Here is a 14,043-nt window from a genome sequence, read left to right as displayed (position 1 = left end):
GCAACTGTTCAGCCAGGAGACCTGGCTCTCAGTTTGATTCTGCTACCAACTTTCTGTGTGGCCTTGGGCACATGGCTTTCCCTCCCTGGACACCAGCACCCATTTACATTTTTTTACATAAACAATTAGGGGATTGAATGCTATGTAGATTTCTTTTAACTGTAAGGTTTTGTGTTTCTGGGAGGTGAGCTCATCACTGGGCACACCAAGGCAACTGTTTGCAGCTGGGGTCTAGAGTATGATGTACCTCCCCTCTGCTCCTGGCTCCCCATCTGAGCCCTAAGGCTACCCGGCTTCTCTCACTTGTTTAGAGACTTCACTTCTCCTCTCTGTCCCTCATTTCTTTATGTCTCACAGGAAGATAATGGTGGTATCGACATCATAGAGTTGTTGAGAGGATTAAATTACTTAACACATATCAAACCTGGGACCCATGCTTGGCACATAATAGATTCTCAGCAGTTATAAGCTAATGCGCTGCTGGAGTTGATACTGCTCACATAGGCCCCGCGCGATGGCTCACACCTATAATCCCAGCACTTTGGAAGGCTGAAGCAGGTGGATCACCTGAGGTCAGGAGTTCCAGACCAGCCTGACCAACATGGTGAAACCCCATCTCTACTAAAAATACAAAAATTAGCTGGGTGTGATGGCAGGTGCCTATAATCCCAGCTACTCGGGAGGCTGAGGCAGGAGAATCGCTTGAACCCAGGAGGCGGAGGTTACAGTGAGCCAAAATCACACCATTGCACTCCAGCCTGGGCAACAAGAATGAAACTCTGTCTCAGAATAATTAAAATGAAAATTAAAAATAAAAAAAGATACCACTCATATCATAAGAACATTGGCAGCATCAGATTTCTCTTGAATGCCTACTAGATGCAGACGCGAAAGGCTGTCTCATTCGATCCTCATAACAGCTCCCCAAGCGTTTCACACACAAAAAAATGAAGTCAGAGAGGTGGCATAACTCAGCCAAGGCCACACAGCTGGCCAGCAGCATCTGATTCAACCACGATGTCCACTCTGAATGGCCCTCACTGTGTCCTTCAAGGCCTGGCTGACAGCAGCAGGGTTTCTCCTTAATTCTGAAGAAAACAGGAAAGATACGTATTTTATGAGGCCATCCAGACTTTTACTAGGAAGGTGTCTATAGACCTGTCAGTGATAAGCTCTCTCTATCTGTCAATATGAAAAGGTGATTTAAAAACAGAAGGTGATGGTGAAGATAAGGACAGGAAACACCCTTTCATGGGAGATAAGATGGCAGAGAGTAAGACTGATCTGTGGATCTATGAGATAGATGGGCATTGCGGGCGTCTTGCTCTTCAGGAGGTATCTGGCTTCAGCCTGAGATTTGGCCCAAATCTGTACGTGGTTTCAGCCTTTGTCTTTGGGCAGCTGACATGGAAATGGCAACTCAGGTTGGCTTCTGTCTTTTCAGCATGACCGCGATTGTGCGACGGCGTGGGGTGCCATCGTGTCTAATCAGCGGGCAGTCAGTGATGAGAGCAAGGCTGTCACTCAGATTTAGAGTTGTTCTCTGAGTTTTCACTTCCAAGGAAAAGGAAGGACGCACTGTAAAGGTGACTCAGTGCAAACATCTCCCTTTTGCTTTCAGTATTGAGATTCAGACAACTGAAGTAATTGCAAGAGTGAAGTGCTGCAGTAGTGAATGATGCCTGGGAAAGCTATTTTATGTACAAAACAATTATTTAAAAATGTGCAAATACTGAAATTATCAGGGAAATAAATTGGCCATTCAGCTGAACATTAGGAGAGGACCTTAGCCAAGTAACTTTAGGGAAAATATCTTCTTTTCCAATCCACAAATGCTTATAAACTTTTCTCGGGGGAGGTAGGGAGACAGAGTCTTACTCTGTCACAGACTGGAGTGCAGTGGCATGATCACACTCACTGCAGCCTCAACCTCACGGGCTCAAGCGATCCTCCCACTTCAGCATTCCAAATAGTGTGGACTACAGGTGTGCACCACCATGCCCAGCTAATTTTTTTATTTTTGTAGGGACAGGATTTCGTCCTATTGCCCAGGCTAGTCTGAAACTCCTAGGCTCAAGGAATCCTCCCACCTCAGCCTCCCAAAGTGCTAGGATTACAGGCATGAGCCACCATACCCAGCCTAGGTATTTTTATTTAGCTAACATGTCCCTTCTGTACCTCTCTGATTTTCAGAGATGTAGACAGTGAGTTGGGGAGTATATCGCTGGAGCAAGGTGGTCACCTTCAATCCTGTTGGAATAATTAGGCTCTTTACAAGAAAGATTTCCTGGCCGGGCATGGTGGCTCACGCCTGTAGTCCCAGCACTTTGGGAGGTCAAGGCGGGTGGATCTCAAGGTCAGGAGATCGAGACCATCCTGGCCAACATGGTGAAACCCCGTCTCTACTAAAAATACAAAAAATTAGCTGGGCATGGTGGTGCGTGCCTGTAATCCCAGCTACTCGGGGGGCTGAGGCCGGAGAATTGCCTGAACCCAGGAGGCGGAGGTTGCAGTGAGCCGAGATCGCGCCATTGCACTCCAGCCTGGGTAACAAGAGCGAAACTCCGTCTCAAAAAATAAATTTAAAAAAGAAAGAAAGAAAGATTTCCTGAGTGCTCTCTAGTTTCCAAGCCCAGGGCCAGCTGCTGAGGGTGGGGAATTGGAAATGGCTTGGTCTGTGCTCTGAGAGAACTTAGCTCAGCAAATTTCAAACTTGAGTTAGAGCAGAATCCCTGGAGGATGAGCTTGTTACTGATACAGAATTTTCATCCTTACACCCAGAGGTTCTGCTCCAGGAAGCTGTGTTTTTAACAGTTACCCCCTGGTGATTCTGATGCCTTCCCTCTGAAAATCACTGGTGTAGAATTCCAGGACAATGTGGCACAGAAGGTCAGGGGCCCCAGAGTCAGGGCATCTGAGCAACCTTGGGGTTTTGGACAGTCTTCCTGGAGGATGTGTCCCACCTCAGCTGACTCCGGAAGGTTGAGTAATGTTGAACTTGTCACAGGAAGGTGGGAAGGTCCTTGATGGCCAGGAGCCAGAAGGTGGCTGGAGGCAGCTCAGTATTTCCCAAGGGTGATGTGGAAGTGAGGGAGTGATGAGAATTGAAGATAGAGGGGGAGACAGGGGTCAGGACACAGAGGGTGTGAGTGTCACACTGGGGAGAGGTGACAGTGTCCTGAAGACAGCCAGGTGGGCAAGGAGGGAAGAGGAGACGGAGGCAAATAGTCATGCTTATATTTTTCTATTAATACATGGCATTGGCCACTGCAGTGGTGCCATCTCATCATCCATCCGTGGGTCATTTGATATTTACATTTCCTAAGCGAGAAAAATCAAGACTCAGAAAAATTAGATGACCCAGCGAGTTCATGGCAGAGCTGAGCTCAAACAGCTCTTCGCCAAATGTCCAGACTATTTCCAGGCCGTGTTTGTCGAATCAAGATGCCGCTGACTCAGCGCCACGCTGCTTGCCTGGTTGCACATTCTCATCGTATATCGTCAGCAGCTTGAATTTTTCTCTTCGGCCTTGAACTCTGCTGAAAATCAATAATCTCCAGCCTTCCACTTTGAACTGAATTAAGAGTTATCAATTATGGGTCAAGGCAGTTAAGGGTCAAAGTATATCCTTAGCCTGTGTTTAGGAGGGAATTATTGCAATAATAATGAAAAGAGTGATGATAGCAATAAACATATGAAATACTTATAGGGGGCTAGTCACTATGTCTCAGTATCTCCATCTCATTTAGCCCTCACAATACCCCTGCCAATTCAGTACTATTGTTATCCCCATTTGTTGGTTGAGGAAACTCAGATATAACAAGTAATTTGTGCATAGTCACAAAGTTATTAAGCGGTTCTGTCCATGGCAGGGATAGATTAGGTTTTGGTGCCATAAGAAGTCACCTCCAAATAAGTCTCAGCAGCTTACAGGATTAAAGGCATATTTCTTGTTCATACTGCGTGTCCATTGCAGATCGGCTGGATTCACACTGTGGCTGGATTCATATCAATGTGGCTTGAATTCACATTGCCTTGGTTCTGGGTCCCAGGCTGACAGAGTGACCCCATCTAGATCATTGCTGGTCTCAGGGCAGAGAGAAAGAAGATGAGTCACTTTCCTGCACTGGCTTTAAAAATTCTGCCAGTTGTCCAGGCACTGTGGCTCACACCTGTAGTCCCAACACTTTGGGAGGCTGAGGCAGATGGATCACTTGAGCCCAGGAGTTTGAGACCAGCCTGGGCAATATGGCAAAACCCCATCTCTACAAAAAATACAAAAATTAGCTAAGCATGGTGGCATGTACCTATAATCCCAGCTACTTGGGAGGCTGAGACAGGAGGATCACTTGAACCTGAGAAGTGGAGGTTGCATGAGCCAAGATTCCTCCATAGCACTCCAGCCTGGGCGACAGAGCCAGATCTTGTCTCAAAAAAAGAAAGAAAAAAGATTCTGCCAGAAGTAACACATATCACCTCCACCTACATTTTATTGGCTAAAGCTGGTCATGTGACCGCTCAGTTTGACCGGGCAGGCATGCATAATCTTTATGTAGAGAGGGATAACTGAATATGTGGTGAATGGTGATACAGCTACAACAGCAGAGCTCGGATGCATGCCTACATCCACAGAGCCTGAATCCTGACATTAGAACCCTCAATCTTGGCCAGGCGCAGTGGCTCACACCTGTAATCTCAGCACTTTGGGAGGCCAAGGCGGGCAGATCACCTGAGGTCGGGAGTTCAAGACCAGCCTGACCAACATGGAGAAACCCCATCTCTACTAAAAATACAAAATTAGCCGGACATGGTGGCACATACCTGTAATACCAGCTATTCTGGAGGCTGAGGCAGGAGAATTACGAACCTGGGAGGTGGAGGTTGTGGTGAGCCAAGATCATGCCATTGCACTCCAGCCTGGGCAACAAGAGTGAAACTCCATCTTAAAAAAAAAAAAGAGAAAGAACCCTCAATGTTAATGGCCCTCCTGCCTCCCACTGTGCTAGATGCACGTGGTTCAGCCTCATCCCGCACCACTGATGACATGAATTTCAGTCGTGGAAAACCAGCATCCATCATGTGCACAGAGATTTTTACTATTGGTTTCTGCTTCAGTGTAATGAAGTGACCGAGAAGCACTGGGCTTTACCCAGGAGATGCTTAGGAAAAAAGTTTGTTGAGTGAGCTGTCAGGGAACGAAAAAGCACAGTAGGTCCCCAGATGCCCAACTCAAGTCCCATTTCATTTATTTTATTTTATTTTATTTTATTATTTTTGAGACAGAGTCTCACTCTGTTGCCCAAGCTGGAGTGCAGTGGCACAATCTCAGCTTACTGTAACCTCCACCTCCTGGATTCAAGTAATTTTCCTGCCTCAGCCTCCCAAGTAGCTGGGATACAAGTGCATGACCCCACACCTAATTTTTGTGTTTTTGGTAGAGACAGGGTTTCATCACATTGGCCAGGCTGGTCTCAAACTCCTGACCTCAGGTGATCTGCCTGTCTCGGCCTCCCAAAGTGTTGGGATTACAGGCACGAGCCACCACCGTACCTGGCCAAATCCCATTTCTCTTAGATGACTGGAGAAGAAGCTATTTCTCAGTAAAATGTATGGATCTCGAGGAGAGAGATGGGAAGGAAACAGGTACTGGTTGAGCACGCACATTTTTCTGCTCATGGAGATACAAAAGCACAGCACACCATCCATTCTTAATAAAATTTTATTGATTGAATGAACGAAAAGAAATGCATTTAATCCTTACAAACCAACAACTTTATGAGGCAAAAAATAGTATCTGCCTTTTCAGAAAAGAGGAAACTGAGATTTGGGGAGGTGCAGTATCATGTGACATCATCCCTGGTCACACCGAGCACTTGCAGTGTGCCCACGGCTGTGCTAAATGCTTTACAGATAATCTATGACTGGATTCAATCAGTCCCTGGGGAGGTGGTGACTGTTACCCCTTAATTCGTTGAAAATACAGGCACTATGACCATACTGCTTCTTAGGATAGGATAAACCCTGTGAAGTGCAAAGCCCAGTGGCTGAGATACAAGAAGCCCTCAATAAAGATTAACGATTTTATTCTTTGATTATCACCATGCTTTGCTATCACTCCACACTGAGTTGTGGTTCAGACTCCAACCTCAGTTCAGAGTTCCCACTTAATAACCTGTCTGTCCCACCCTCAGCAAAGGGGCCAAGGGCTGAATGTCGAGTAAGAAAATTGGGCTTCATGACTCTCGAGTGCTCATAACAGCAGTTCTCAGGGTTCACCTGACCCCAGTTCACTCTAAATGTTTTCCTTTTGCTAGATTTTCTAGCATTTAAATTCCAAATCTGAACAAGTCTAGCTATTGCTATGGGGCCACGGTCTCCCATCTTCACAATGGTGATTCTGAAGGAAACTGATTTCCAAGTGTCCTGGAGGGAGGTGGGATCAGATGGCAGGGTGGGGAGGAAAGGAGGGGAGGAGGGAGGTGATGGAGTCCGTGATTCTGTTCTGTACTTCTGGGTCCATCTGCTTAAAGATCCTTTTTGTGCTTCTCTTGCTATTATTATTTTTTTTTGTCTTTTTATTATTCAAATTGCAACCCTGTTAGGATGGATCCATTGGGTAAGTAGCACATCCCATGTACTGAGATTCCCTGGCTGGGTTTTAGAAAGTTTTCGGCTTTCAGTGGGCTCAGGGTGACTTTGGTGCCTTACTCTGAGTGGCAGAATACCTACCCAGCATGGGCCTCTGTTTGAGGGTTGGTGTGGTGGGGATGTCTTAAGGGATCCTGGGCACAGTTGGCCCTAAAGACCAGCCTTTCTCCCTCAGAATGGCCGAGTCCTCCCGAAAAAAGAAAGAAAACCGGAGGAAATGGAAGCGTTATCTCCTGATAGGCCTGGCGACTGTCGGAGGCGGAACGGTGATTGGTGAGTCCAGCTGGAGACGGTGGCACGGGTCTGGGTTTTGCAGACAGAGCAGTGATGCCAGACTGTGGGTGAGAGTAGAGAGCACAGGGGCTCAGCTGGGAGGTGGCCCCTGGCGTGTGGTGGGTGCCAGTGAGTAGTCAGTATGCTCCTCCGCACTGTCAGGAGCTTCCATGCCAGGCAGTAGGTAGCTGAGGGGTAAGAACTCATCCGGCCACATTTTTACTCCCACTTGAAACTGCTGCTTTTCCCACAGGTGTGACCGGAGGTCTAGCTGCACCCCTTGTTGCCGCTGGAGCAGCAACGATTATTGGCAGCGCCGGAGCAGCAGCTCTGGGCTCAGCAGCTGGCATAGCCGTCATGACCTCGCTCTTCGGTGCTGCTGGAGCTGGCCTGACGGGTAAGGTTCAAAAGGAATGATGATGGGTTCAGAGGAATTTTCAGCCAGGATGGCCCAGTTCCTAAAAGGACATGCCTGGATTCTCACCAGCAGTGGCTCCCTGGGAGACAGAGGAGATGTGGCTTTTCTCACTCTGGGTCCCAGCCTTCCTTAGAGCTTGTGTGGGTCAGGGTAAGGGCCAAGTTTGAGAAGCTGGTTTTTTCCCCATGTACCTTATGTGTACTTCACTGAAAAAGGCTCTAATTGAGCCTGCTTCCACCATCCAGAAGTATCCATGCTTGGGCTTCCTTGTGTTTAGAGAGAACGTGGCTACATTTCCCTCACCAGCATCACCTGGTCGGAGTTTTTCCAAGTGGTACGTGTCAATAGCAGCCCCTCTTCCACTCCCTGCCACCCCATCACACACAGACATTCCGGTTCAACTCCCCAAGACGAGTGTTGCTCCCCTGCTGAGACTCTTGGTCCATTTGATTCACTCTTACTAAGTGGAGCGTGTTCTACTCTTGGTCCATTTGATTCGCTCTTACTAAGTGGAGCATGTTCTACCCCTGCAATGTGTGGGCAGGAGAAAAGAAACAGAATCAGAACGGAGCGATGGGTAAGAGCCTGGGCTCTGAGGTCGAAAGCAGCTCTACCACGCGGGGGCTGGCCGGCCTCGGCAGCTTCTTGCTTTCGTCTGTCATCAGGGACAATAATGGAACCTACCTTAATGAGTTCAAATACAAAATGTGTTTTTCCAGGGGTAGGGCACACAGATGGCGCTTACTGTGTGCGTGTGTGAGCACAGACAGCCACCCTGATGTTCCCCGGGGCCCCAGTCACCTCCATTCTCTTTCTCGAATCTGGGTCTTTAGGATACAAGATGAAGAAGCGAGTGGGAGCCATTGAAGAGTTCACATTCCTGCCTCTGACAGAGGGCAGGCAGCTGCACATCACCATTGCCATCACCGGGTGGCTTGCATCTGGCAAATACCGTGAGTACCGGGAGGACCAGAGTGGAGGAGGGTGGGCAGTGGTGGGCTAGGCCAGACCCAGAGCTAAGTTTTTGGCTGTGCACGTCTCCAGGGAGCAGGTATAGGGAGCCCCATTTCGCAGAGGAAGAAACTGAGGCTCAGAGAGGTGAGGCGACTTCATCTCATATCTATCTACCTGCCCATCATCTCTCCCTCCATCTTTTCACCTACCCAGTCACTCACCCACCTGTCCATCCACCCACCCATCCATCCACCCTTCTACCTATCCAACCATCTGCCACCCACCTGTTCATCCATCTACCCACCTATTTATCCACCCTTCTATCTATCCATCCATCCATCTACTCTTCTACCTATCTACCCATCCTCCCACCCACCTGTCCACCTACCCATCAACCCATCCATCCATCCACACTTCTACCTATCTGTCCATCTACCCACCCATCCATTTGTCCATCCATCCTTCTACCTATCCACCCATCTGCCCACCCACCTGTCCACCCACCCATCAGCCCATCCATTCATCCACACTTCTACCTAACTATCCATCCACCTACCTATCCATCCATCCACCCACCTATCCATCCATCCACCCTTCTACCTATCTGTCCATCTACCCACCCATCCATTTATCCATTCACCCTTCTACCTGTCCACCCATCCACCCACCCACCTGTCCACCCATCCTTCCACCCTTCTACCTATCTATCCATCCACCCACCCACCCATTTATCCACCCACCCTTCTACCTATCTACCCATCCACCCACCCCCCCATCCACCAACTCATCCTTTCACCCTTCTGTCTATACATCCATCCATCCACTTTTCTACCTATCCACCTATTGCCCCCAACCTGTCTACCCACCCATCAACCCATGTATCCATCCACACTTCTGTCTATCCATGTACCCACCCATCCATTTATCCATCCACCCTTCTACCTATCTGTCCATCCACCCACCCACTCATTCATTCATCCATTTACCCTTCTACCTATCCACCCATCGCCCACCCACCTGTCCACCCATCCATCAACTCATCCATCCACACTTCTACTTATCTATCCATGTACCCACCCATCCACCTACCCATTCTTCTACCTGTCTATCCATCCATCCATCTACCCTTCTACTTGTCTACTAATCCACCCACCCACCTGTCCATCTACCCATCTACCCACCCACCTATCCGTCCAACTATCTGCCTATCCATCCATCCATCTACTCACCCATCTATCCATCCATCCACCCATCCACCCATCCACCTATCTGTCCATCTAGCAGTATTTGCAGAGTGCTATACTTACTATGTGTCATACACTGAACCAGGCCCTAGGAATTTAGTGGTGAGCAGCACAACCATGACCTCTACTCCCATGGAACATACCACCTGCGATAGAAGACAGACAGAGTAACTAAATGGGAGCTTTATGGATGGCACAGTAAGGGAAGCACAGGGTGTTTCTGAGGAAGGTTCTGAAGGAAGTGACTTTTAGGCTAAGGGCTGGCTGCGAGTTAGCCCAATAAAGCAGGAGCAGAAAGTGTATTCCAAGCAAAGGGACAGCATGTGCAAAGGCCCAGCGATCTGAAAGAACCAAGAGAACACAGGATGGCTGCAGCAGGCAGCCAGAAGGCAGGAGTGTGGGTGGAGCAAGACAACATAGGAGCATGTGAGCTGTGGTGAGAAGCTTGAATCTGTCCTCAGAGCAAGTAGAAGATAGCAAAGGACTTGAAGCATGTGAGTTGTATCAGTATGGGTTGGCTATGTGACCTCAGCAAGTTACTTAACTTCTCTGTATCTCAGCTACTTCATTGCTACAATTGGACAAAATTATTGCTACCTTTTCAGGATGCTGCAAAGATTAAGCTAGGAAATGTGTGGACATCCCGTGGTGTCTAGTTGTGACACAAACATTAGTCCCCTTGGCTGTTCTAAGTTGAACATGCATATTTTGGGGATTCTAGCCAGGGTGACATTGAGGACTCACACTATGGTCCACTTGTACCTGACTCACCTCTGCAAGTGCCCAGCAAGAGGCTCAACAAACAGTGCATGCCTTAGAGAAAGAGCAGGGTGGGCACGGGAATCCTAAATGCCCCAACCTGGCCACTCAGGCACGCCTGCCCAGAGCCTCCTGGGTTCCCAAGTCTCTGACCTGAGGGCAGAAGCTGCAGATCTGCCAAACTGCATAGAAGAAAGCCCAGTGAGAAATACTTAGAGGTGTCACCAGGCACCAGGGTCTTATTGGTGTGTGACTGCCAGGCCCCACCCCGCACAGAGGTCACTTGATGTTCAGTGAGCGCCGGGTTCACGCCTACCCTGAGTCTGGCATTTTACCAGCACAGTAGGAACTTGGTATGGTTACCTCCTAGAAACCTCACTTCCACCCTCCAAGGTGGGGCTGTTCTGACCCTGATCTGTCACAAGAGGATCCCTAAAGGAACCCTGCAGAATTCAAAGCTAGGTCTCCTGATGCAATGTCCAGGGTTTCTTTTCATTTGTTTGCATTTTACCGTGCTGCAGGAAGGAGCAAGAGCAAGAGTCCAGGTAAAGGAATTTGCAAGTCTGCTCAGCATGGAAAGCAAACCCCTTTCTTCATTTTGCCCCAATATGTTCGGTTTGACCCAGGTTAAAGGTCAAGGTCATTTGGGGATGAGGAAAGTCTTTGATCTCCAGCAGTCTGATGTGGTGTGGCACCCAGGTAGAGGGCTGGGTAAAAGAAATATAACCAAGCTAGGTAAAGTTTCAGAAGGAAAAAAAAAAAATCACATACTCCTACCTCCTTGAGAGCCAGGAAAAGAAGCCTTATCATCACAGGGTTGCTTTTCCATGTGATAGGCATAACTGGACTTTCTTTGGCCCACCCCTTTATTAATCATGATTATGTACAATAAAGATAAAAACTTTGTAGCCAACCACTTTTTACAGACCAAGCCCTTTGTATGCACTGGCTCACTTAGCTCCTCACTTCAGTCCAGGGAAGTGGGTGTCATTCACACTCCCATTTTCCAGATGAGGAAACTGAGGCTCATAAGGGGTGCTCAGGGTCACCCAGCTAGTCAGGGGCAGGGACAGGATTCACCCGCTTCTGTCTGGCTCCACAGCCCATATTCTTGGCCACGGGACAACACAATGCAGTACAGCACTTTACAGTTTATACAACAGCTTTTAAGCAGCAGCTCATGTGATCCCCACTACACCTGTGAGTCAAATGGCATTATTTCATCCTTACCAATGTGGAAACCAAGGGTCAGAAGGGCACTGTGCCTTGCTGTGGGTCACAGCAGCAGAAGCCATGAAGCTGGGTTCGGAACCCAGGCCGGTATCAAGCCCATGCTCCCCCCCATCCTGTACCTGTCTCCTCTCTAGGGGCTGTCACCTTATCCATAGTTAGAGGCAATTGATCCCCAAGTTGTTGCAGAGCTGAGACAGGGTCCCCACAGAGGGAGGGGAGCAGCTGCAGAGTTGTCTTTGTGTAGATGTGGCACCTTGCAGCTAAGGATGAGCTTTGGGGCAGGCAGGTGAAGGCCTGAGGTTGATGCTGAGAACCTACAGGCCCCGGGAAGCTGGCTCTACCCCTCCATTCCCACATCATGTTTAATGAGCACTCACCGTGCGTCACATCCCCAGGCTTTGGGAATACAGTGCTTGGCAAAGCAGACTATAGGAAAGGCACACGTCAGAGGATGCAAAAATAGCGTATAATTACAGTCTGTGATAAGATCTTATGGGGAAAAGTGGAGGGTACATTTGACTTGTCAGAGGAGCCAGGAGGCTTCCCCATGGAAGAGGCAATTGGACTGGAATCTCAAGGACAAGTGGTAGTGATCTAGGGGAACTGATGTCCGATCCGGGAGCTGATGAAGGGTTTTAGGCAAGAGTGGGAGAAGCTTTGTGTTTTGAAGAGGTCACTTGCGCCAGGTGTGGTGGTTCACGCCTGTAATCCCAGCAGTTTGGGAGGCTGAGGCGGGTGGATCACTTGAGGTCAGGAGTTCGAGACCAACCTGGCAAACGTGATGAAACACTGTCTGTACTAAAAATACAAAAAAATTAGCCAGGTGTGGTGGCAGGCACCTGTAATCCCAGCTACTCAGGAGGCCAAGGCAGGAAAATCACTTGAAGCCAGGAGGCGGAGGTTGCAGTGAGCGGAGATGGCAGCACTGCACTCCAGCCTGGGCGACAAGAGCAGAACTCTTGTCAGAAAAGAAAAGTCACTTGGGCCACAGGCAGAAATGCATGGGGGCCAGATTGGGGGCCCCTCTGTGCTCCTATCCTGAAGGCGGCCAGGTGGGCAAGGAAGGAGGGGAAGAGGGAGGCAGTTGTCATGGTCATACTTTCTGACTTGGCATCAGTTGCCACAGTGGTACCATCTCATCCTCCTTCCATGGGTCATTTGATATTTACATTTCCTCCGTGAGAAAAATAAGGCTCAGAAAAATTGGATGAACCAGCAAGATCAGGACAGAGCCGGGCTCAAACACCTCTTCCTCAAATGTCTAACCATCTCCCAGGCCACGTTTGTCAAATCACGAGGCTGCAGGCTCACAGCACCATGCTGCTTGTCCCGCTGTGTGCTCTCATTGTATGTCATGAGCAACTTAATGCCCGAATTATTTCAGCGTGAGAGAAAATAACCCTTTACATATATCATAGTGCAAACATACTTCATTCTTACACCTACCCTAGGCAGGGAGATAAACCATCTCCCCATTTCACATAGAAGCAAAGTAAGGCTCAAGGTGGGATAGTGATGTACCCAAGGGCACCCGGCTTCTAGTGAATGCAGGAGCTGGGATTCGAGCCCCAGCCTGCTGACTCACTGGGCCACACAGAGCTCCAGTAGCTCTGCTGTCAGTGGCCACTCATTGATAGGGAGTGGGCCTCTTGTCTTCCGCACAAGAGTGAGTGGTCCTGTTGCTGCTTCTCTGGGGTAGTGGGTGGGGCATCCTCTGCCACAGACAATAGAGACTTCAGCTACCTGTGATCTCCCCTAGGCACCTTCAGTGCCCCGTGGGCGGCGCTGGCCCATAGCCGCGAGCAGTACTGCCTGGCCTGGGAGGCCAAGTACCTGATGGAGCTCGGCAACGCCCTGGAGACCATCCTTAGTGGGCTCGCCAACGTGGTGGCCCAGGAGGCCCTGAAGTACACAGTGTTGTCTGGTAAGCTTCCCCTCTGCCCCCCAACAACAACGTCCTCACTGCCTTCATCCCACAGCGGTACCATAGTATTGCATGCCCGCTGGGCACACACCATGCTGGACCCTAGGAACGCAGAGAGAGGTTAAGGCCACATTCCTGTCTGGGAGAAGTTTATGATACCTATAGAAAGAAGACAGATAAACAGCCAATCACATGATCTGTCAGTTAGCTATTGCTGTGTGACAGGCCACCCCAAAACACCACGGGGTGTTTACTGTAGTAGCTCAGGAGGCTGGAGTTGGTGGATCTTATCTGGGCCTGTGGGTCAGCCGACCATCCACTGATCAATGCCAGCCTTGCCTGGGGCAGCTCGGCTCTGCTCCATTTGTCTCTCATCCTCCTGGGATGAGCAGGCTAGCCCACATCAGTGATAGGAACCCGAGAGGCTAGCCCTGATGCACAAGTCCATTTCAAGCCTCACATCTACTACTCTCTTTGACAAAAGCAAGTCACGTGGCTGAGTCTAGAGGGGGTGGGCAGGGCAGGGGGCCCCACTGCAGAGTTATGAGACAAAGTAGAAGGGTCCAGGGTGTGGAGATGAATTGGGGCCA

General features: G+C 49.2%; 1 protein-coding gene across 8 annotated transcripts in view; it reads left to right on the top strand.

Annotated features, from left to right (window-relative positions):
- TMCO4 (transmembrane and coiled-coil domains 4) overlaps positions 1-14,043 on the top strand; it is a 116,030-nt gene that overhangs the window by 44,053 nt on the left and 57,934 nt on the right. For all 8 annotated transcript variants that reach the window (XM_074380173.1, XM_074380172.1, XM_039474432.2 and 5 more), the window contains 4 exons: positions 6,824-6,921; positions 7,175-7,318; positions 8,173-8,292; positions 13,289-13,453. In XM_074380173.1, the coding sequence (XP_074236274.1) occupies positions 6,824-6,921; positions 7,175-7,318; positions 8,173-8,292; positions 13,289-13,453 (527 nt within the window). The remainder of the gene's footprint in view (positions 1-6,823; positions 6,922-7,174; positions 7,319-8,172; positions 8,293-13,288; positions 13,454-14,043) is intronic.

Source organism: Saimiri boliviensis, chromosome 11 (genome assembly GCF_048565385.1).
Source record: "Saimiri boliviensis isolate mSaiBol1 chromosome 11, mSaiBol1.pri, whole genome shotgun sequence".
Lineage (NCBI taxonomy): Eukaryota > Metazoa > Chordata > Mammalia > Primates > Cebidae > Saimiri > Saimiri boliviensis.
The sequence above is the reverse complement of the archived record's forward strand: the minus strand, read 5'-3'. Positions and strand labels throughout refer to the sequence as shown.